At 34.1% G+C, this 22,500-nt stretch overlaps 1 protein-coding gene across 1 annotated transcript in view; it reads left to right on the plus strand.

The window, feature by feature from the left end:
* Elk (Eag-like K[+] channel) overlaps window positions 1-22,500 on the plus strand; it is a 686,579-nt gene that overhangs the window by 474,292 nt on the left and 189,787 nt on the right. Inside the window, 1 exon segment of the mRNA XM_068356818.1 lies at window positions 16,869-17,102. Coding sequence (XP_068212919.1) covers window positions 16,869-17,102 — 234 coding nt within the window.

Below are 22,500 nucleotides of genomic sequence, written 5' to 3' on the forward strand. Positions count from 1 at the left end.
CTTTCTTGTTAAAATTATCCTTCTAATATATAATTATGAATAAATATGAGTTAATGATTCCACCCATTTTTTTTCATGTCAAATTGGCATCATAACACGTAAGGTCATCCCAAAAGATTTTTCCATTTCAAGTCAGCATGACAGTTCAGTAAGCCAAGATTTTTTTTTTTTTTTTTTTTTTTTTTTTTTTTTTTTTTTAATATCAAACTGGCATCACAACAAGTAAGGTCACCTCGATATTTTCTCCACTTAAAGTTAACATGTCAGCTGAGTAAGTTAAATATGACTTAAAATTCCTTAATAATATTCTTCATATCAAAGCGAAACAACTTCAAAAAAGGAGAGGACCATTCGCTTAAAGAAATGATCTCGCGAACATGATAATCTTAAACCCAGGTTATGGCCGATATTCCTTGTAAGCGGAGATGGTGGTGCTTGAGATGGTCATTATACCTTAACGAGAAGTGTAACGAGCCCTTCTCTTTTTTCACCTCTTCTTCTTTACTACTTTTCGTGCTGAGGTGGAAGATTTCTTACATTTTTCTTTTTTTTTTTCTAAATGTAGCCTACTTTTGGGGAGTAGGACTCTCGCTTTTTTCGAGGTGTTGGTTACGACAAGTTGAAGTGCTAAATGTTTTGTAGAAGCAGATTTTTCATAAGATATATATATATATATATATATATACAGTATGTGTGTGTGTGTGTGTGTGTGGTGTGTGTCGGGACAAAGATAAAAAACCTGAGTAGAGTTCTCCAAAAATTTAATAGTTAGACTACAGTATATACTTTTTCAGAAAAATTGAAAACAGAGAGAGAGAGAGAGAGAGAGAGGAGAGAGAGAGAGAGAGAGAGAGAACCAGGGTGGATTCCAATGGAAAGAAATATTATTGAATAAATACTTTCTCAAAGAAAATAAACTCTATAAAGAAGTGACAGAATCAGTCTGGGAGTTGGAAGGGCGAGAAATATTCATGTTTTCTCTACATTGGAAATGTTGGTTTTAGAAAAATGAAAAGAAGTATTGGAATGTCTTAAACGCAGCAGAGATATTGGTGATGGCAGAGAATAACTGAATGAATTTTGGAATATGTGTTTTTCGATTAATTTTTATTCTCCTTAAAAGTTATTTTTAGTCAATTTTTAATTTTGAGGCAATCCTTTGGGATTAAATTGGTAATGTCTTAGGTGATTTTAAGGAAGATGCCATATATATTTCAAATATGGAATTTTCTAAATAATTTGGCCAAATTATTAATAGATGTGTATATATAATACATATATGCATATATTTATGTATATATGTAAATATACAGTACTTTATAAGCGCATATACAGTATATATATATATATATATATATGTGTGTATATATATATATATATATGTATATATATATATATATATTATATATTGTATGCATATGTGTTTGATATATCATCTCTAAATTGGGATCCTAACGAGTCTGCATTTCATCAGCTGTTTTAAAAGTGTTTGATATTATAAACTGATGATTGACGATAGTATTTTGTATCAGAATGATATCTAAGAACAAAATTCTCATGTATAATTGGAATCTTAATTGATATCTAGTTATAGCCGCTTAAAAGAAAACTGAGAAAACATATATTTTCAGCTTATTGAAGAATATTCAATCTGCGTTATAGCTTTTAAGAATAAAATACAAATAAGTGTTTTTACAATAAAAAAATTTTTAAAAAGATTTTGGACTAGATCTAAGTAGTTTTTTATTTTATTTTATTTTTTTTTTTTACTCCCCCAAAGAGATCAGTTCACTAAATTTTCAACTGGGCTTCACAAGGCGTCAGAAGAGTTGGAAGACCAAAGTCTACACGGCTGAGGACTATGAAGCATGACGTAGGAGGTGATGAATGAAGACGTATTGAATTAAAAACTCAAGATAGAGACGACTAGCGAAATGTAACTGAGGCCTTTTGCGTCAATAGTCGTAGGAGGAGATGAGATGATGATGACCATATTATAAATAATAGTAGTGATGTTCGTTTGTTTGTTTCCCTTTTGAAATAGAGATTTTCAGTCATAACGTTTGAAATTTAACACCCGCTCTGTTCCGGCCAACTACGAAAGCTTTTATAATTACGTCTGTTAGAATCAACTGAAAGAGAGAATCAGTTCTACGGAACCAAAATTTCATTGAGAATCATTACTGGAAAAGTTAACGCCGAATTTGAGTTTTTTTTTTTTTTTTTTTTTTTTTTTTTTTTTTTTTTTTTACTGGATTCAATTTTCTCGTTTTATATATTTAATTACATTCGAAGTTTTTATATGTAAAATGTTAAGCCCAACTTTTATATTGATTTATACTCATATATCTAAAGAATATTTTCACCTGCATCATATTTAGAATTTTTTTTTTTTTTTTTTTTTTTTTTTTTTTTTTTTTTTTTTTTTTTTTTTTTTTTTTTTAATAAATTGACGTTTTGTCCTATTGAAGCTTGCAAAGCTGGTAAATGAATTTTTCGTCAAGAATGTATGTATTTTATGCGTTTGAATGCAAGGTATGAATCACTGTATATTTCTTTTTGTATTTTTTTATAAACCCGCACCGTGTGACACTGTATAAAATCGATGCGCATAAATGCATACGGTATATTGCTACATAGATGTGCATATGTTATGCATCTAAACACACACACTATGTAACGCCATATAAGTGAAAGCTTTAATGTGTATTTATACGCAGAAATACACGTTAATATGTACTCAGTGAGAATAACTTGACGCAAATTCTGTGTATATAAGCAAGTATAGTGTATATATTTTTGAGTAAATATGTATATTCTGTGCTTATACTGACGCGAAAATTATATTAAATAAGCTGCCGAAATAGAGAGCTTTCCATTATCTAGATTGAGTGTTTACCTTCAGATTTACCAACACCTGAGTGGAATTTCTAAGTGGAAAAAGTGTTCTGGTCAAACAATTTAGACGAGAAAAGATTTTTTTCAAGGATGAGGAGTGTAGGAATTTTTATTTATTCATTTATTCATTCTTGCTTCTGCGTTATTCCATCATTTAAAGGAGTTATATATATATATATATATATATATATATATATATATATATATATATATATATATATATATATGAACGTAACTTATGAAAACAGTCACAGATTAGTTCTATATATTTTCATATAAAACTTACATGTAGGTTTCCATGTATACAATCCTGATCAGTCATCTACTGGAAAATGTATATAACTGTAATTCGCCGATTAATCTTGTTTTAATGAGAAATCATTAACCCTTGAGCTTCTAAAATTGATATAATTGGCTATTATGCTTGTGATTTTGTAATTAAAAGAGTAATATATAAATTAATTACCTTCGGAGTAGTATTTATCCCCACCATATTCCAGAGTTTTAGATTGATAGTCTGTAAAATACACAGTCATAGGCGGATGATTGTTATTGTTATTATTATTATTATTATTATTATTATTATTATTATTGTTGTTGTTGTTGTTGTTATTATTATTTTTTTATTATTCTTATTGTTATTATTATTATTATTATTGTTATTATTATTGTTATTATTATTACTATTATTGTTGTTGTTGTTGTTATTATTTTTTTATTCTTATTATTATTATTATTATTGTTATTGTTATTGTTATTATTATTATTATTATTATTACTATTATTGTTGTTGTTGTTATTATTACTTGCTAAGCTACAGCCCTTTATGGAAAAGCAGGATGCTATAAGCCCGGAGGCTCCAACAGGGAAAATAGCCCAGTGAGGAAATGAAGCAAAGAAAAGTACAATATTTAAAAAACAGTAACAGCATTAGAATAAATATTTCCTATATAAACTATAAAAATTTTAAGAAAACAAGATGAAGAGAAATAAGATAGAATAGTGTGCCCGAGTGTACCCTCAAGCAAGGGAACTCTACCCCAAAACAGTGGAAGACAATGGTACAAAGGCTATGGCACTGCCCAAGATGAGAGAACAATGATTTGATTTTGGAATATCCTTCTCTTAGAAGAGCTGTTTACCATACCTAAAGAGTATTTTCTACGGCAGATATTTTCTTTTCGTCATATTCCCATCTCTACAAACAGTTCTAAAAATGGTTGAATAAATGTAAATGAGAAACGAAAAATATACACAAAGAACACAGCCACATTGTAACGACAACACATTTGGCTGATGTATAAGTTTGTGGAATTGATTTGGCTATTGCTCAAAAGAGGGAAAGGTGAAGTGTCTAGAAAGTTAGTATGGGAGAGAACGTCAAGAATGATTTAAATCGATATCGAAAATATAAATTAGAATAGACTTTAATCGAAATTTCAAAAAAGAATATGAACAGACTTGGATTAATTAAGATAGCTTATCAACAGAAAACTAACAGACGAAGCTTGGTAGCAGAGTAGATTGTTAAGGAAAAAAAAAAAAAGCTTAAGAGACTGACAATCTATATGTTTTAAATTTACTGTTCACTGCTGAATATATGAATAGAAAAAATTAAATTCTCGAAAGAATTTTGATACTCTATATATATATATATATATATATATATATATATATATATATATATATATATATATATATATATATATATATATGTGTGTGTGTGTGTGTGTGTGTGTGTGTTTGTGTGTGTGTATATATATAATATATATATTATATATATAATTATATATATAAATATATATATATATATATATATATATATATATATATATATATATATATATATATATATATATATATATATGAGTGTGTGTGTCTGTGTATAAACATGTATATTTTGTAGCCTATGTATTTATGTCTGTATATTTTATATATATATATATATATATATATATATATATATATATATGTATATATATATATATATCTATCTATATATATATATATATATATATATATATATATATATATATATATATATATATATATATTTATATATCCGTTTGTATGTCCAAAGAAAATAGTAGGAAAAATAGACAGATTTACTAAAAAAAAGGATATCCTGAAGTATTATTACAGTCGACATTAACTTGAGAAGCTCTGTTTTAAGCCTGGGAATACTATTTTTGCCAGCTAAGCGTAGCTCTTAACAGAAAGCCCTCGTCGCTCCTTTCACTTTGCAGATCCTTCTATAATTTCCATTTGCCCCCCTGACGTCTTCGGCTTAAGAGGAAGAAAGCATTGGGTGACTACTTAAGTAATGCGAGGTAAAAATAGATTCGCGTTTCGGAGACACTACGCTCTTGCTTAATTCCGCCTGATGGTTAGGTCAAATTGGGCTTTTTCTTCAGTTTGAGAGCCCTCCGTCTCAATACACACACACACACACAGACACAGACACACACACACACTTTAATTGGTGGTGAGGAGTCAATGGCACCTGAGTATTAGACCTGAATACCTGTATTATTATTATTATTATTATTAATATTATTATTATTATTTCTTGCTAAGCTACAACCCTAGTTGGAAAAGCAGGATGCTGTTAGCCCAGGGACTCCAACAGGGAAAATAGCCCAGTGAGGAAAGGAAATAATGAAAAATAAAATATAAGAATAGTAACATTAGAAAAAATATTTGTATATAAATTATAAAAATATATTAAAACAAGAGGAAGAGAAATTAGATTGAATAGTGTGCCCGAGTGTACCCTCAAGCAAGAGAACTCTACCCCAAGACATTGGAAGACCATGGTACAGAGGATATGGCACTACCCAAGAATAGAGAACAGTGGTTTGATTTTGGAGTGTCCTGCTCCCAGAAGAGTAGCTTACCATAGGTAAAGAGTCTCTTCTACCCTTAGCAATCGGAAAGTGGCCACCGAACAACTACAGTGTAGTAGTTAACCCCTTCAGAGAATAATTGCTTGGTAATCTCGGTGTTTTTAGGCGTATGAGGACAGAGGAGGATATATAAAGAATTGGCCAGACTATTCAGTGTCTGTATAGGCAAAGGGAAAATGAACCGTAACGAGAGAGAAGAATCCAAAGTAGTACTGTCTGGCCAATTAAAAGACTCCATAACTCTCTAGCGGTAGTAACTCAACGGGTGGCTGGTGCCCTGGCCAACATACTACCTATAAACGAAGGATTGTATTTTCTTTTAGACGAAGTCAAGGAAAAATATTTTCCATGCTTATTGTGTTTTCAAAATGTGAGTAACCTTTTAACAGTGCGATGAATAATCCTTTTATGCATGTTGAGAGGATTTTGAAATCTATTTCGACGTGAAGCTTTTTTGTTTTTATTCAATATTCATCACATACTTTTCACTTTGGAGTTGGTTGATTAAGCTGCGATATATCGGGAAAGATTTTAGAACGAGATTCTGCAAAATATTAACTTTATATTTATTTTCTTCAGCTAAAATCTTTTATATTAGTTTACTCTAGCTAAAATTTATGAATGATATTAATTTACTAGATATTTACTTCCTTAATCATTTAACTAATATCTACCTATAGAATTTACCTAGTAATACATTTCTCGAAAAAGAAATATTATGATGTGTTAAAATGTTAAGTTTTTTCTCGAAAAAGAATTATGAAGTGTTAAAATGTTGAATGTATTTTTCCAAAGCATTAACAAACCATAAGGTAAAATTGTCAATAATTTTCTGAAAATCTGATACCGAGAGATTATCTCATGTAAAAAGAACTTTTTTTCTTTTTTTTTATCTGGCTAATGCTTTCCGTCACATCCGATTACAAGTTTTATCTTTAACATTTTTAACTTTTTTTATGAAATGCAAATAATCTATTTTCACAAAACTTAGAATACATTCCACGTTGGAGAATAATATCAGGTTTTCAATGGGAAATGTAAAGAGGTTTATATAATTCTTTAATAACGGGATGTTTACAATAAGGCTGATATTATTATTAAATGGTATCCTAAGTCCGGCGTGTTGCCAGTTCATTAGTTTTCTTAATTAAAATGTGTAATTTATGCTTTCTCCTTTTTTTTTTTTCAATTCATTTGTTTAATTTTTATTTCCATTTTTCCATTTATATGTCATATTTATTCATCATTCCTCTTCCAAAAGAAAAAATCTTCGCCTTTTTTGCTATTTTAATTCATTGGTCCAGCCACCCGTGGAGATACTACCGCTAGAGAGTTATTAGGTCTTTGGCTAGCCAGATATTACTACGTTGGAGCCTTCTCTGATCACGGCTCTTTTTTCCCTTGCCTGCATAATATGCACCAAATAGTCGGGCCTATTTTTTAAATTTTTCTCCTTATTCCTCATATACCTGACAACATCAATATAACCAAAAAAAAAAAATCTTCTTTAATCAATGCGTTAACTACTGTTCATTGTTTACCTTCCACATGGTAAGAGTGGATGAGACTCTTTAGCTATGGAGAGCAGCTCTTTTAGTTGAAGGACTCTACAAAATTAAACATTTGTTCTCTAGTCTTGGGTAGTGCCATAGCCTTTTTACTATGGTCTTCCACTGTCTTGGGTGAGAGTTCTCTTGCTATCTGTTCCCTTTTTTCCTTTAATCACTGGGTTATTTTCCCAAGTGAAACCATTGGGCTTGTAGCATTGTGCTTTTCCAACTGGGGTTGTAGCTTACCTGATAATAATAATAATAATAATAATAATAATAATAATAATAATAATAAACATCTTATAGTTTGTTCAAAAGTAGATAATGATTTCGTAGCATTAGTTTTCCGTCTGTGTACGTAATGCATTGGTTTAGCAGATGATCAATTCACTTTTACGGAATTCATGGTGTATCACTTCCTCAGTGTGATAGAAAAAAATCAGAAAATATCTGTGTTGATGCAATTTTAGCTACCTAGTTATTGTTTTAAACTGAAAACATTATTTTTTTTTACTGTAGTCAACTTATTTCCTTTACCTGATCAAATGTTATGAATACTGTCACGTATCAATAAGATCGAAATAATGACGTAAAATAGAAATGAATGAAAAATAAATAATATTCTATTTTTAGAAATTTAATATCTCTAGTGAGTTAAAAATTTCGACTACATATTAAAGATTTTGAAATCAAAATTCCAGAAAGCTGTATATTAATTAACAGAGATGCTTGAAAAATCAATGATAGTATTCTATTTTTAGAAATTTAATATCTCCAGTGAGTTGAAAATTTCGACTACATACTAAAGATTTTGAAATCAAAATTCCAGAAAACTGTATATTAATTAACAGAGATGCTTGAAAAATCAATATCAGTATTCTATTTTTAGAAATTTGATATCTCCAGTGAGTTAAAAATTTCGACTACATATTAAAGATTTTGAAAAAAAATTCTAGAAAGCTGTTATTCTTTATGTAGATAAATTTTTATACTATTAAAGAACCATGTTCTTTCATTCCCATATCTACGTCCACTAATTATTTGTCTATTTCACCTCCGTTCAAGATTTCCTATCTTCATCTTGCTGGTCAATTCCTTAACATTCTCTTCTCAGTGCAACTGCAGAGTCTTCCCTTCAGCTGTACCTTCGCACCAAATGACCCCCCCCCCCCCCCGGCCCTAGCGCCAGGCTCTATGACCGTAATTATATATGAGTCACAAAAATTTGTCTTGTCAGATAGACACCTAAAGAAAGTTATCCAAATTAATAACTCCCTGTTGAAGCCCCTAGGTTTATAGCATCCTGCATTTCCAACTAGGGTTGTAGCCAAGCAAGTAATAATAATAATAATTATAAGAAATAAATCGTTATTTGACAATCCCGAATTTCTAGTTTCTTTTGTGGTTTGTTAGTTATTGACATTTCAGGATTGGCTGTAGATGTGGAATCTTGTATATCAGCTTATGTTTATCAATTCTAATAATTATCAAAATTTTCTCAGTTTTTCATTATGTTTTTGAGTGGCCAACCCCCCCCCCCCCCCACTCAGCTCAAATCCATTGCGTTAATTAATTAGTAATTTATTTACATACAGTATATCATTTTAATTTATTATAAATGACAATTGGATTTAAGTGGTATTTTGTAATATGTAGGTTTTGCATCTGTTTATGGACCATACATATTTGCAATTAATTTCAACTTTCATATTTGCGTTCCTATTATATTAATATTCACCGAAAATCCGGAAATTTTTATGATCAATATCAAAAAGTGATGACTTGTATTATGATAGAGAGTTCCTTTTTATTTCACATAGCATTCATTTAACACACTAGAATCGAAGCTAGTCAGATCAGGTTCATTAGAATTTTTGATTTCTGAAATCAGCACATATTATGGTATGCTCCTCTATCCTTATTAGAAGAGGTTAAAATAAAATCATCTTGATAATAATAATAATAATAATAATAATAATAATAATAATAATAATATTATTATTACTTACTAAGCTACAACCCTAGTTGGAAAAGCAGGATGCTATAAGCCCAGGGGCTCCAACAGGGAAAATAGCTCAGTGAGGAAAGTAAAAAAGGAAAATAAAATATTTTGACATGAGTAACAACAATAAATATCTCCTATATAAACTATAAAAACTTTAACAAAACAAGAGGAAGAGAAATAAGATAGGAGAGTGTGCTCGATTGTACTCTCAAACAAGAGAACTTTAACCCAAGACAGTGGAAGGCTATGGTACAGAGGCTATGGCACTACCCAAGACTAGAGAACAGTGGTTTGATTTTGGAGTGTCCTTCTCCTAGAAGAGCTGCTTACCATAGCTAAAGAGTCTCTTCTACCCTTACCACGAGGAAAGTGGCCACTGAACAATTACAGTGCAGTAACCCCTTGAGTGATGAAGAATTGTTTGGTAATCTGTGTTGTCAGGTGTATGAGGACAGAGGAGAATATGTAAAGAATAGGCCAGACTATTCAGTGTGCATGTAGGCAAAGGGAAAATGAACCGTAACCATAGAGAAGGATCCAATGTAGTACTGTCTGGCCAGTCAAAAGACCCCATAAATCTCTAGCGGTAGTATCTCAGCGGGTGGGTGGTGCCCTGGCCAACCAACTAATAATTATAATAATAATAATGATAATAATAAAGGTAATACTGATAATAATAAACCATTTATTTATAACTGTATTACAAAAATACATTTCCTTTATGAAAATTATATTTTGTTATGGAATCCACATCTTGCTTCAGTGTTCCCTCATCCTCACAGCTCTCTTTGTGACAAGAGGCGAGTCTTTCCTTTTCTTCATCTTTCCACAAGGCCCAGGATAATGAAAAACGTTTAATTACCCATTCAGGATGGCTTTGTATTGGTTAAGTGTTTTATTTTTAACAGTACTTGTGTTTCTTCTTCTTCTTCTTCTTTGTCTGCATCTTTTCCCACTTCTATGTGGAGAAAAGATACAGACAAAGAAGAAGAAGAAGAAGAATTAAGACAAGTATTGTTAAACATAAGGCACTTAACCTTCTATGTGGGGTAAAGATGCAGACAAAGAAGTAGAAGAAGATGTAAGACAAGTACTGTTGAAAATAAAGCACTTAACCTTCTATGTGGGGTAAAGATGCAGACAAAGAAGTGGAAGAAGATGTAAGACAAGTACTGTTAAAAATAAGCACTTAACCTTCTATGTGGGGTAAAGATGCAAAGAAGAAGATGTAAGACAAGTACTGTTGAAAATAAAGCACTTAACCTTCTATGTGGGGTAAAGATGCAAAGAAGAAGATGTAAGACAAGTACTGTTAAAAATAAAGCACTTAACCTTCTATGTGGGGTAAAGATGCAGACAAAGAAGTAGAAGAAGATGTAAGACAAGTACTGTTAAAAATAAAGCACTTAACCTTCTATGTGGGGTAAAGATGCAGACAAAGAAGTAGAAGAAGATGTAAGACAAGTACTGTTGAAAATAAAGCACTTAACCTTCTATGTGGGGTAAAGATGCAGACAAAGAAGTAGAAGAAGATGTAAGACAAGTACTGTTGAAAATAAAGCACTTAACCTTCTATGTGGGGTAAAGATGCAGACAAAGAAGTAGAAGAAGATGTAAGACAAGTACTGTTGAAAATAAAGCACTTAACCTTCTATGTGGGGTAAAGATGCAGACAAAGAAGTGGAAGAAGATGTAAGACAAGTACTGTTAAAAATAAGCACTTAACCTTCTATGTGGGGTAAAGATGCAAAGAAGAAGATGTAAGACAAGTACTGTTAAAAATAAAGCACTTAACCTTCTATGTGGGGTAAAGATGCAGACAAAGAAGTAGAAGAAGATGTAAGACAAGTACTGTTAAAAATAAAGCACTTAACCTTCTATGTGGGGTAAAGATGCAGACAAAGAAGTAGAAGAAGATGTAAGACAAGTACTGTTGAAAATAAAGCACTTAACCTTCTATGTGGGGTAAAGATGCAGACAAAGAAGTAGAAGAAGATGTAAGACAAGTACTGTTAAAAATAAAGCACTTAACCTTCTATGTGGGGTAAAGATGCAGACAAAGAAGTAGAAGAAGATGTAAGACAAGTACTGTTGAAAATAAAGCACTTAACCTTCTATGTGGGGTAAAGATGCAGACAAAGAAGTAGAAGAAGATGTAAGACAAGTACTGTTGAAAATAAAGCACTTAACCTTCTATGTGGGGTAAAGATGCAGACAAAGAAGTGGAAGAAGATGTAAGACAAGTACTGTTAAAAATAAGCACTTAACCTTCTATGTGGGGTAAAGATGCAAAGAAGAAGATGTAAGACAAGTACTGTTAAAAATAAAGCACTTAACCTTCTATGTGGGGTAAAGATGCAGACAAAGAAGTAGAAGAAGATGTAAGACAAGTACTGTTAAAAATAAAGCACTTAACCTTCTATGTGGGGTAAAGATGCAGACAAAGAAGTAGAAGAAGATGTAAGACAAGTACTGTTGAAAATAAAGCACTTAACCTTCTATGTGGGGTAAAGATGCAGACAAAGAAGTAGAAGAAGATGTAAGACAAGTACTGTTAAAAATAAAGCACTTAACCTTCTATGTGGGGTAAAGATGCAGACAAAGAAGTAGAAGAAGATGTAAGACAAGTACTGTTGAAAATAAAGCACTTAACCTTCTATGTGGGGTAAAGATGCAAAGAAGAAGATGTAAGACAAGTACTGTTAAAAATAAAGCACTTAACCTTCTATGTGGGGTAAAGATGCAGACAAAGAAGAAGAAGAAGAAGTAAGACAAGTACTGTTAAAAATAAAGCACTTAACCAATACAAAGCCATCTGGAATGGATAATTAAACGTTTTTTTTTTTCATTATTTTTTACAGTACTTGTCTTACATACGTACAAAACTACCCGCACGCAAACGCGCAAACACAAATTCTAAGATTAAGTAATGCGATTGAGATATAAACATATGTTCTGTAATGGCAAGAGACTAAGAGTCCTATTAGCATTTTTCTCTTTGAAACTACTAGAGCCACTTTCATCTCGGAGCAAAGTTCATTTGCTCATTATACAAATCTCTCAGTTGGCTACATTAATGTAAAACTACGAACAAAGTGAATCTTAATTTTTTTTTCTTTTTTCTATATATATAGTCAAGGGACAATTATTTCCGAAAAGGGTTATTTCTGATGTCTCATATTAAGATGGAAATTGGCTTTGATAATCTATAGTAGGAGTTACAATCCCCGTTGCACACAGCTTTCTTATGTGTGTATATATGTATGTATGTGCGGGCATAAATATACATGTGACTACGTTCATCTGTGTATGACTGAGTACGCAAATGATTCCTATCTTCTTTTGAAAATGAAAATCTGAATTTTCTAACTTTAGTGATCACTGTTTATGACCTGCCAAAAAAATTATCTTAAACGTTGTGTTTTCCCATTATTCCTCCATGTGTTTTCTAGACAATTGTAACTCATGCAAGTACCCTTAAGTTTCATACTATGAGATAATTGAAGTATTTGGAAATTAATTTACCAAAGGAGTAATTATTTGGCCGCAGATGATGCAGCCTGATAGACAAGCAATCAAATGCCTCCATTTATCCTAGAGGGGAAAAATATTGGGCCAAAGAAATAAAAATTGTTTGGAGCGTAACGTTCCAAAGAATTCTATTTGTTTTTAGTCGGAGAAATCCTGTTGTACATTCAACCTAATTCTGTATCTGTATCTACCCCATACATGATAAAAAAAATTCGAGGAGACATTTTGAAAAAGTGGGCAGCAAAGGAAGAACGATGTGACCTCATTCCTCCGAAATCTGTTCCAATCTATAATATAGATTTGTGTCGTTTTTCTCGTAGCTGTTGTGATCTGTGCTACTCAGAAAGAGTTGCTTCAAACTTCAGGCCATTTCTGGCTATGGGGGAGCCATTAGGAAGATAAATTCTTCTAGTTATGAATGGTGGAACTGTACTAGAAACAACTTTAGATTTTACGTAGAACATTGTTGACTGAACATTCTCTTGCTCTATTGTGTAGATGTGAATTAAAGGAAATAGAAGTTTTTTTTCTTTTTTTTTTTTTAATACGAAAGTCAGATGGGTAAATACCTTTTTGTTCAAGATATAAGGTTAAGTAGAGTAGAATTAAGGAAGAAATGAAAGCTTTTGACCAAGAGACAATAAATCTACATCAATGATAAGGAAAGAGTCTGGAACAAAATTAGAGGCAATCACAGCACGAGCTCGCTTAGCGGAGGCAAGTATTGCCAACCTATTTTAAAGTGACCTACGCGGATGGCGTGCGCAGCACGTCCGTGTACCACTTGCCAGAACAGAGGAGCAATGAGGCTATGTTTAATTGCGAGCAAAGTGACCCACGGTGGAGATATGACCCTGTGAGGGATGTGATATAAAGTGATGTGTGTATAGTGGTAACAAGGAGAACGATGTTGGAGATGATGGCATGAGTTGACAATATTTGTCTTAGCTGAAAGAGGGTGCGCTGTGATAGGCTCTTTCCGGGACAAACTCTTCCAAATATGCGTCTAAGTCGGAACAAAAAGTTGCGTCATGAGTCATATTTGTAGATTATTGTTGGAATGGTTAAACATTTGATTATACACTGTAAGATATTTTCTTTTCAAATCCTGAAAATTATTAAACTATGGCAACTCAATTTCATACAAATTAAAGTCAGTTTAATAACGGACGAGTAAACCTAACCGTTCCTAAACCTATTAATTCCGGTATCTTATGAATGAGTTACATGGTAAAGGACCATTGCTTTTTCTAACCAGTTAATGAGATCCGAATGTCTCTCTTTTTAGATGAGAGGGACGGTTCAAAATATTAACTTTGATTTACTTTTTATGAAGATTTAAATTGGTATCTCCATAACGACTCTCTCCTCCTTTAACGTTGAAATTGGTTTTGCTCTTTTAGTGTTACATCCCCTTTTAAATTCTAGATTCTATTAGTAACATCCTCCTTCCTCCCCCCCCCCCTCTCTCTCTCTCTCTCTCTCTCTCTCTCTCTCTCATATATATACTTTGTTTTTTATGTTTTCTATTATTCCTGAGTGGCCCTTTTGCGATGCCTGACACAGGAGGATATGAAATAAATTGGGAAAATGACTGTAGTGGAAAGGAAATAGCTGGATTAAGGCTTAAGGCTCTACTACTCCTTCCCCTCCCTTTCCCATCTCCTCCTCCCCCTCCTCCTCCTTCCCCTCCCTTTCTCATCTCCTCCTCCTCCTCCTTCCCCTCCTCCTCTCCTCCTCCCCCTTCCTTTCCCATCTCCTCCTCCTCCTCCTTCCCCTCCCTTTCCCATCTCCTCCTCCTTCCCCTCCCTTTCCCATCTCCTCCTCCTCCTCCTTCCCCTCCCTTTCCCATCTCCTCCTCCTCCTCCTTCCCCTCCCTTTCCCCATCTCCTCCTCCTTCCCCTCCCTTTCCCATCTCCTCCTCCTCCTCCTCCTCCTCCTCCTCCTCCTTCCCCTCCTCCTCCTTCTCTTTCCCCTCCTCCTCCTCCTCCTCCTTCCCCTCCTCCTCCTCCTCCCTTTCCCATCTCCTCCTCCTCCTCCTTCCCCCTCCCTTTCCCATCTCCTCCTCCTCCTCCTTCCCCTCCTTTTCCCATCTCCTCCTCCTCCTTCCCCTCCCTTTCCCATCTCCTCCTCCTCCTTCCCCTCCCTTTCCCATCTCCTCCTCCTCCTCCTCCTCCTTCCCCTCCCTTTCCCATCTCCTCCTCCTCCTCCTCCTCCTTCCCCTCCCTTTCCCATCTCCTCCTCCTCCTCCTCCTCCTCCTTCCCCTCCCTTTCCCATCTCCTCCTCCTCCTCCTCCTCCTCCTTCCCCTCCCTTTCCCATCTCCCCCTCCTCCTCCTCCTCCTTCCCCTCCTCCTCCTCCTCCTTCCCCTCCCTTTCCCATCTCCTCCTCCTCCTCTTCCTTCTCCTCCCTTTCCCATCTCCTCCTCCTCCTCTTCCTCCTCCTCCTCCTCCTCCTCGTTTTTGAAAAGTGGACTGTCGATTCCATGAAATCCTTGCATTTTCCAACCCCAATAAATGTTAGATGTTCCCACACCTCAGAATAACATTCCCTAATAACCTTCCTTTACACCATGGGTAAAATTTATTGGAAATAGGTCAGCTGGTCAGCGGGGGAACAGAGATGACAAAATTCTCTTTATGAGGGAAGAGAGGAGGGGGAAGGTCCGGAAAAATCGGAAATGGATAGAGGGAAAATCAATTACAGTAAAAGCAGGGGGGGGTGGTGTTCCACATTTGCTTTTACATCACCTCAAAATCCATTTACTCTTTTTTTTTCATTTTCTTATATTTCATCTTTGTAAAATTTCCTTTTGATTGAAGATGTAGGTTTGATCATAATGATTGTTTTAATTGTTAGTGACAGTCGATACGAGGTCAGACGAGGTTGTTTAGATTCGCTGTATTATTATCTGATGAATTTTGTTATATTTTTTTTTATTTCTTTGGATGTCACCCAAGTTTCTTAAGTTTTTTTTTTATCATCTTTAGAAATACAAGAGTGACTTGTGTTTTAATGTATAGTGTCTATTCTAGAACAACACTCCTCCGTATTACTCTTTCTATCAACATCATTTCTCTCACATTTCAACATATATTATTATTATTATTATTAATTTCTAAGCTACAACCCTATAGTCAATTTCTTTTAGCGATGCAGATTTGCACCGGCTCGCAGCGGTGCCCTTTTAGCTCGGAAAAGTTTCCTGAACGCTGATTGGTTAGAATTATCTCGTCCAACCAATCAGCGATCAGGAAACTTTTCCGAACTAAAAGGGCACCGCTGCGAGCCGGTGCAAATCTGCATCGCTAAAAGAAATTGACTATAGTTGGAAAAGCAGGATGCTATAAGCCCAAGGGCCCAACAATGAAAATAGCCCATTGAGGAAAGGAAACCAGGTAAAATAAAATCTTTCAAGAACAATAACATTAAAATAAATATTTCCTATACAAACTATAAAAACTGTAACTAAAGAAGCAGAGAAATTAGATAGAATAGTGTGCCCGAGTGCATGCTGTGATTTCATAATAAGCATCTCACCTAACATTCAAAATATCATCTTCACCATCTTCACCATCTCCATTCTCAAATCCCAAAATTCAGTGAAATTTCTACTTTTTCCTAAAATATTCTTCGTCATAAATGTGATATAGAATATATGTAATGTATATTGTAATGTTTGTAATAATAAGTGCATTATTTAATCTACACTGTTAGAAAATTTGCATTAAAAAAACGTTAAAAGACTGGCAACATTTATTCCAGGATTTTTACCGTTAAAAAAAAAAACTATGATATTGATGTAAAAGAGTGATATTACGGTCACCACCTTTAAAAGATAATAACAAAGTTAAAATTACGGTCGCCTGTATTTTACTAAAATACGGTTGTGAACAGTATATTTTTACGGAGAATTTCCGATAAAAATTACAGTTTTTTTTTCTAACTGATCTTTTTCCTTCTTTCTCTCCCCGACAGACAGCAACTTCGTCTTGGGCAATGCGCAAGTACCCGCGCTGTACCCAATCGTGTACTGCAGCGATGGCTTCTGCGAACTCACCGGGTACGCGCGCGCGCAGATCATGCAGAAGGGCTGCGCCTGCAAGTTCCTGTACGGGCCGGAGACCTCCGAGGAGCACACCTTGGCCATCGAGGAATCCCTTGAGAGCAAGTCGGAGCTCAAGGTGGAGGTCAAGTTTTACAAGAAGAACGGTAAGAAAGTTTATTAATTTAGTGATATTAGTAAACATACACTTTACAGACCCTCTCTGAGTGGGGATACCCTAACGTGGTGAAAGGCTTTGTGTTTCGCTATGATCAGCAAAACTGTACTAGTCAGGGCCACCCATACTAGGTTGGTTTGCCGTGAGTGATCAGACTAAAGTCTCCTACCATCACCAATTCGCACCGGCCATTTTGGCGATAAAAATGGACAAACCCCAGACATGACTAACGACATGTTCGAGGCCTTTGTCCTGCAGCGTACTAGAAACAGCGGCATTTGTTGTTGTTGTTGTTGTTGTTGTTACATACAGTAGAGTTATTTTATTGTATTCCTGCATTTGTTTAATTGTGTAGAACGTGTCTTATATATTATAGAGGTGCATGAATGCTAAATTATAGAAATCTAAACACGTCGCACTTCAAGTATATAATAACCTTAAAACCGTTATCTATTAAAAAATTCGGAATCAAATTCTTAAATATATGAGAATTTAATCCAATGTCTTTTTGAACGTTGGTGGCTAAACTCCTAACACTTTAAATGCATATTAATTCAAAACCATTTCCCATTATATGTTTGAGAATTAAAATGAATTAACTGTAAAGAATTCTAAGTCCGTAGTCCATTTATGTAAATGGAAATGTAAACCTTTTATCCATTAAATGTATTTAGACTTGAGCGCGTGAAACGTGTGAACGGAAAAGCCGAACGTTGGTTTAAACCTTATTTTAGAAAATGTTCTTAAACCTAAGAACAAAAGAGTTATTGGGGACCAGGGTTGCCAGGTTTTCTAGACAAGAAAATGCCAACTTATAATTAACTGCAGCTTTAAAAAGCCAATCCATTAATAAAAAAAAGGCCAAAAATACAGTATTGAAAGCCAATTTTTTTTCATATTGTTACTAAAGGCCAACCAATTTTTAAAAAGGCCAAAATTTAGGTTTTTTTGGCCTTAAAAAGGCCAACCTGGCAACCCTGTTGGGGACGATTGACTTGGTTACTTAAAACTTTGTAAGTAAACCTACCCTGGAAAAAAAATAGGTAAAACTAAAGGGAATGAATACCATACGATCCTTATGAATTAATACTACTATCGAATAACACAAATTCAGAAATGTTTATCTAGAAAAAGACCGAGACCGAGACGTGAGACCGAGACCTGAGACCGAGACCGAGACCGAGACCTGAGACCGAGACTGAGAACTGAGACCTTTGACCGAGACCGAGATCAAGACCGAGACCGAGACCTGAGACGTGAGACGTGAGACCGAGACCCGAGACCGAGACTGAGAACTGAGACCTTAGACCGAGACCGAGACCGAGATCAAGACCAAGACCAAGACTGAGACCCGAGACCCAAGACCCGAGACAGAGACCGAGAAGCAAAATTGTTCAAGAAAGAAATATACGGAAAAAGCGTCAATCTAAGCCGAAGAAATATTTAGAATCTTGATCAGGCCAAAGCGTGATTCAGACGAGTCTAGAAATCGTAGTACTGTGACGAGCCGAGAGATGGTTGTGACTCAAAGGCAGGAAGCAATCAACTGAGTAACTTTATTTAAGAACACTCTCCTTTATATACAAAACCTCAAGGCAACAGGAATTTTCATGTTTGAGAAACAGACAATGTTACAGAGGAAAAACGCAGACATGTTTATTCTGGTTCTTTTTAGTGCGAGGGAAGAGCGCTGATACAAGCATAATATATACAAAATAATTTATGTACGATCGTGTGACACACGGTTGGTACCAAGGTCTATAGAATACGTTGGTACAGTAACCTACTGTCTCAAGCTATCGATCGCGGTCAGCTGCTGGGCGGTGTATCCAAGATCTACTATAGACTTTGGTTGTATCTATGTGTGTTATTGTCTTTTATTGTGTAAACTTTGAAAATGTTTTTGTTTGGATTCCCACACGATTTAGGTTATGTTGGTCTTGTTGATATCCACGTAAGTCTATTTTGATACCAATATCAGATATTGGATCTATGTGTGTTCTCGACTTCTTTTGTGTAAACTTTAAAAATGTTTTTGTTTGGATTTCCACACGATTTAGGTTATGTGGGTCTTGTTGATATCCACGTAAGTCTATTTTGATACCAGTATCAGATATTGGTTTTTGACAGAAGACATTATAGTTTGTTTATAAAGTGTCTGTTTTAATGTTGTCATTGTTTTGATAATATTTAATTCTAATTTTTAATTTCTTCTCATATCGTTTATTTATTTCTTTATTTCCTTTCCTCACTGGGTTATTTTTCCCTATTGGAGCCCTTGGGCTAATAGCATCTTGCTTTCCCAACTAGGGTTGTAGCTGAGCTAATAATAATAATAATAATAATAATAATAATAATAATAATAATAATAATAATGGTAATAATAATGATAATAATAATAATAATAATAATAATAATAATAATAATAATAATAATAATAATAATAATAATATTGCAGGTAAGCATTGAAGAGAAACACAATTGTTTTCAAATGTAACACTTGCATAGTTTCTGAACTAAAAACTGTTGATTTTACCTCTGCATGGGAAATAAGTTTAGCCTTTTCTATTAATTACTGCTTTTCTATATTCTCACTAATGATAATACCTAAAGTTCACTTTAAAGTTATAAAGGCTAACCATGAATGGCAGAGGCAAGGGACAGTGACATTGCCCTATCAGGCAGGACAATGCCCTAGAGACCGACCATATATCATATGATCAGCGCCCAAGCCCCCTCTCCACCCAAGGTAGGACCAAGGAGGGCCAGGCAATGGCTGTTGATGTCTCAGCAGATAGACCTATAGACTTCCCCCAAATCCCCCAAACCTTAGCTCACAAGGATGGTAAGGTTGCAGACACTAATGGCCCTAACGAGATTGAGTGGGACTCGAACCCCCGACTGGCAAACACTATAGTCCATTTCTTTTAGCGAGTCATATTTTCACCGACTCGCAGCGGTGCCCTTTTAGCTCGGAAAAGTTTCCTGTTATCCGATTGGTTAGAATTATCTTGTCCAACCAATCAGCGATCAGGAAACTTTTCCGAGCTAAAAGGGCACCGCTGCGAGTCGGTGCAAATATGACTCGCTAAAAGAAATGGACTATAGACAGAGACGTTACCAATAAGGCCACAACAACCCTAAAACTTAGCACAGAAAGAAGTGAGTCTTGTAAATGGACAGGCAAGCTCTAACATAATTCCAACTTAATACTTTATTATATAACCTTATTTTGTATTCTATTGCAATATGGTGGCAATAAACCTCATGGGTATACAAATGATTTCCAATAACAACCACAACATTAATGAAGTTCATAATGATAGCAAAAGGTAATATGGGTTAGTGGATTGGGAGAGAAAATGAGAATCAGTGATTCCTGAAACTTAAGAAATTCCCCATTATAGTTATGGTTGCGAATTTTGAAGGAAATAGGCTAGACCTAACGAGTTTAAAAAAAAAAAAATTGTGTATTTTTTTTTTTATAGATATTTAGTTTTGTATTAACATGCGTTGTTGAAAGCTCACAGAGCTAAAGAAAGGACGTAGGAGACTAACATTAAGCCTTTCCCCACATTCTGGTTATTTTGAATATATATATATATATATATATATATATATATTCTTTTAATATTTTTGGTTATTGAGCTTTTCGTACTGATTACTTTCCCTAAGTCCTACTCGTCAATTTTTAATTAATTTTTTCCCTTTCGATTCCATTTTGATTATTAAAATGACCTTATGAATTTGATTCTTGTTGTCATTTTGATTTTGTATGATTTTCCTTTCGTGTGGCTGTTGAAAAAAAATAATAATAATCTTCGTTAACATATTAACCGCAAGTTGCAATTTTTGAATGGATTGTCAACTGAAAAGTTTTAGATATATTAAAAGTTTTCTTTTCACGTAGAATTTAAATCAAGTCGACCATAGAGTCTGAATTTAATATCTTTTCAAAAATTTCGAAATATCTAAGCAATATCCCCAGAATCTAATTTCCCTTAAACTTTATATTTGCATTTCGTGATGAAAATTCAAGATACCACCGACGCTCCTTTTCCATTGAATGTTTAGGGGAAGGCGTAGGCCAAGTTCATATATAAATAGCAGGGATGGCTATCTGGCTCTGTGGACTCTCTTGCTATATAGTGATAACGTTTTCAGGAAACGTACAGTTTATAACGTTATAATTCACAGTGAAACGTTGTTCATAAGTTTTCAAGAATATGGATACTATTTGGAAGCCAAGGAATAGGAGAGTGATTGCTGTACTTGCAGGCAATAAACGTTTATAGGAAAAAAAAAGTTATAATTTACAGTGAAACTTTATTCATAAGTTTTCAAGAATATGGATACTATTTGGAAGCCAGGGAATAGGAGAGCGATTGCTGTACTTGGAATCAAGAAACGTTAATAGAAAAAAGTTATAATTTACAGTGAAACTTTATTCATAAGTTTTCAAGAATATGGATGCCATTTGGAAGCTGTGAAATTGGAGAGCGGTTGCTTTGCTTGGAGGCAAGAAATTTAACCATTAATTAAGAAAGGGAAAGTCTGCATTGCCTAAAAACATACCACGTAGCCTTCCTTTTACCTTTACACGTTGCCAAAGGTAACCTAATATAAAATTGTTACTAATCTATGAAATAGACCTTATTAACCCTAAGATTAGTGTATTTTGATTTTGAATATTACACACCGAACTAATCTTACTACTGTGAAAGAGCTGACCATATGGTTGATCTGTCAAAACTACCTAATATTGTAATAATTTGCCTGTGTAGCTTATCCACCAAATTAGGCAAACCTTCCTATACGTAACCTACAAAACTAACCATTCCTTACCATACCCAACCTGTGTAGCTCCCAAACTAATCTAACGTACCTTACCTTACTTGTGAAACCTACCCCACACTCTAGTCTAGTCTTACCATATCTAACCTGTGTAGCTTATGCTCCCACTCCTGACAGATCTGATCATAATGTACCCATCTTGTTTAACTGACCCACAAAACTAATCAAACTTTACCATACCTAACCTGTGGAATGATCTTCCTAATTGGGTAGTTGAATCAGTAGAACTTCAAAAGTTCTAAGTTGGAGCAAATGTTTTTATGTTGACCAGGCTGACATGAGTCTTTTTATAGTTTATATATGACATATCTGTTTTTGACGTTGTTAATAGTTTATATATGACATCTATTTTGACGTTGTTACTGTTTTTAGAATGATTTATTGTTAGTTTGTTCCCATCATTTATTTATGTCCTTATTTCCTTTCCTCACTGGGCTATTTTTCCCTATTGGAGCCCTTGGGCTTATAGCATCTTGCTTTTCCAACTAGGGTTGTAGCTTGGCCAGTAATGATAATATTAATAATAAATTAGT

The sequence above is a fragment of the Palaemon carinicauda genome, chromosome 33 (genome assembly GCF_036898095.1).
Source record: "Palaemon carinicauda isolate YSFRI2023 chromosome 33, ASM3689809v2, whole genome shotgun sequence".
NCBI classification, from domain to species: Eukaryota; Metazoa; Arthropoda; class Malacostraca; order Decapoda; family Palaemonidae; genus Palaemon; species Palaemon carinicauda.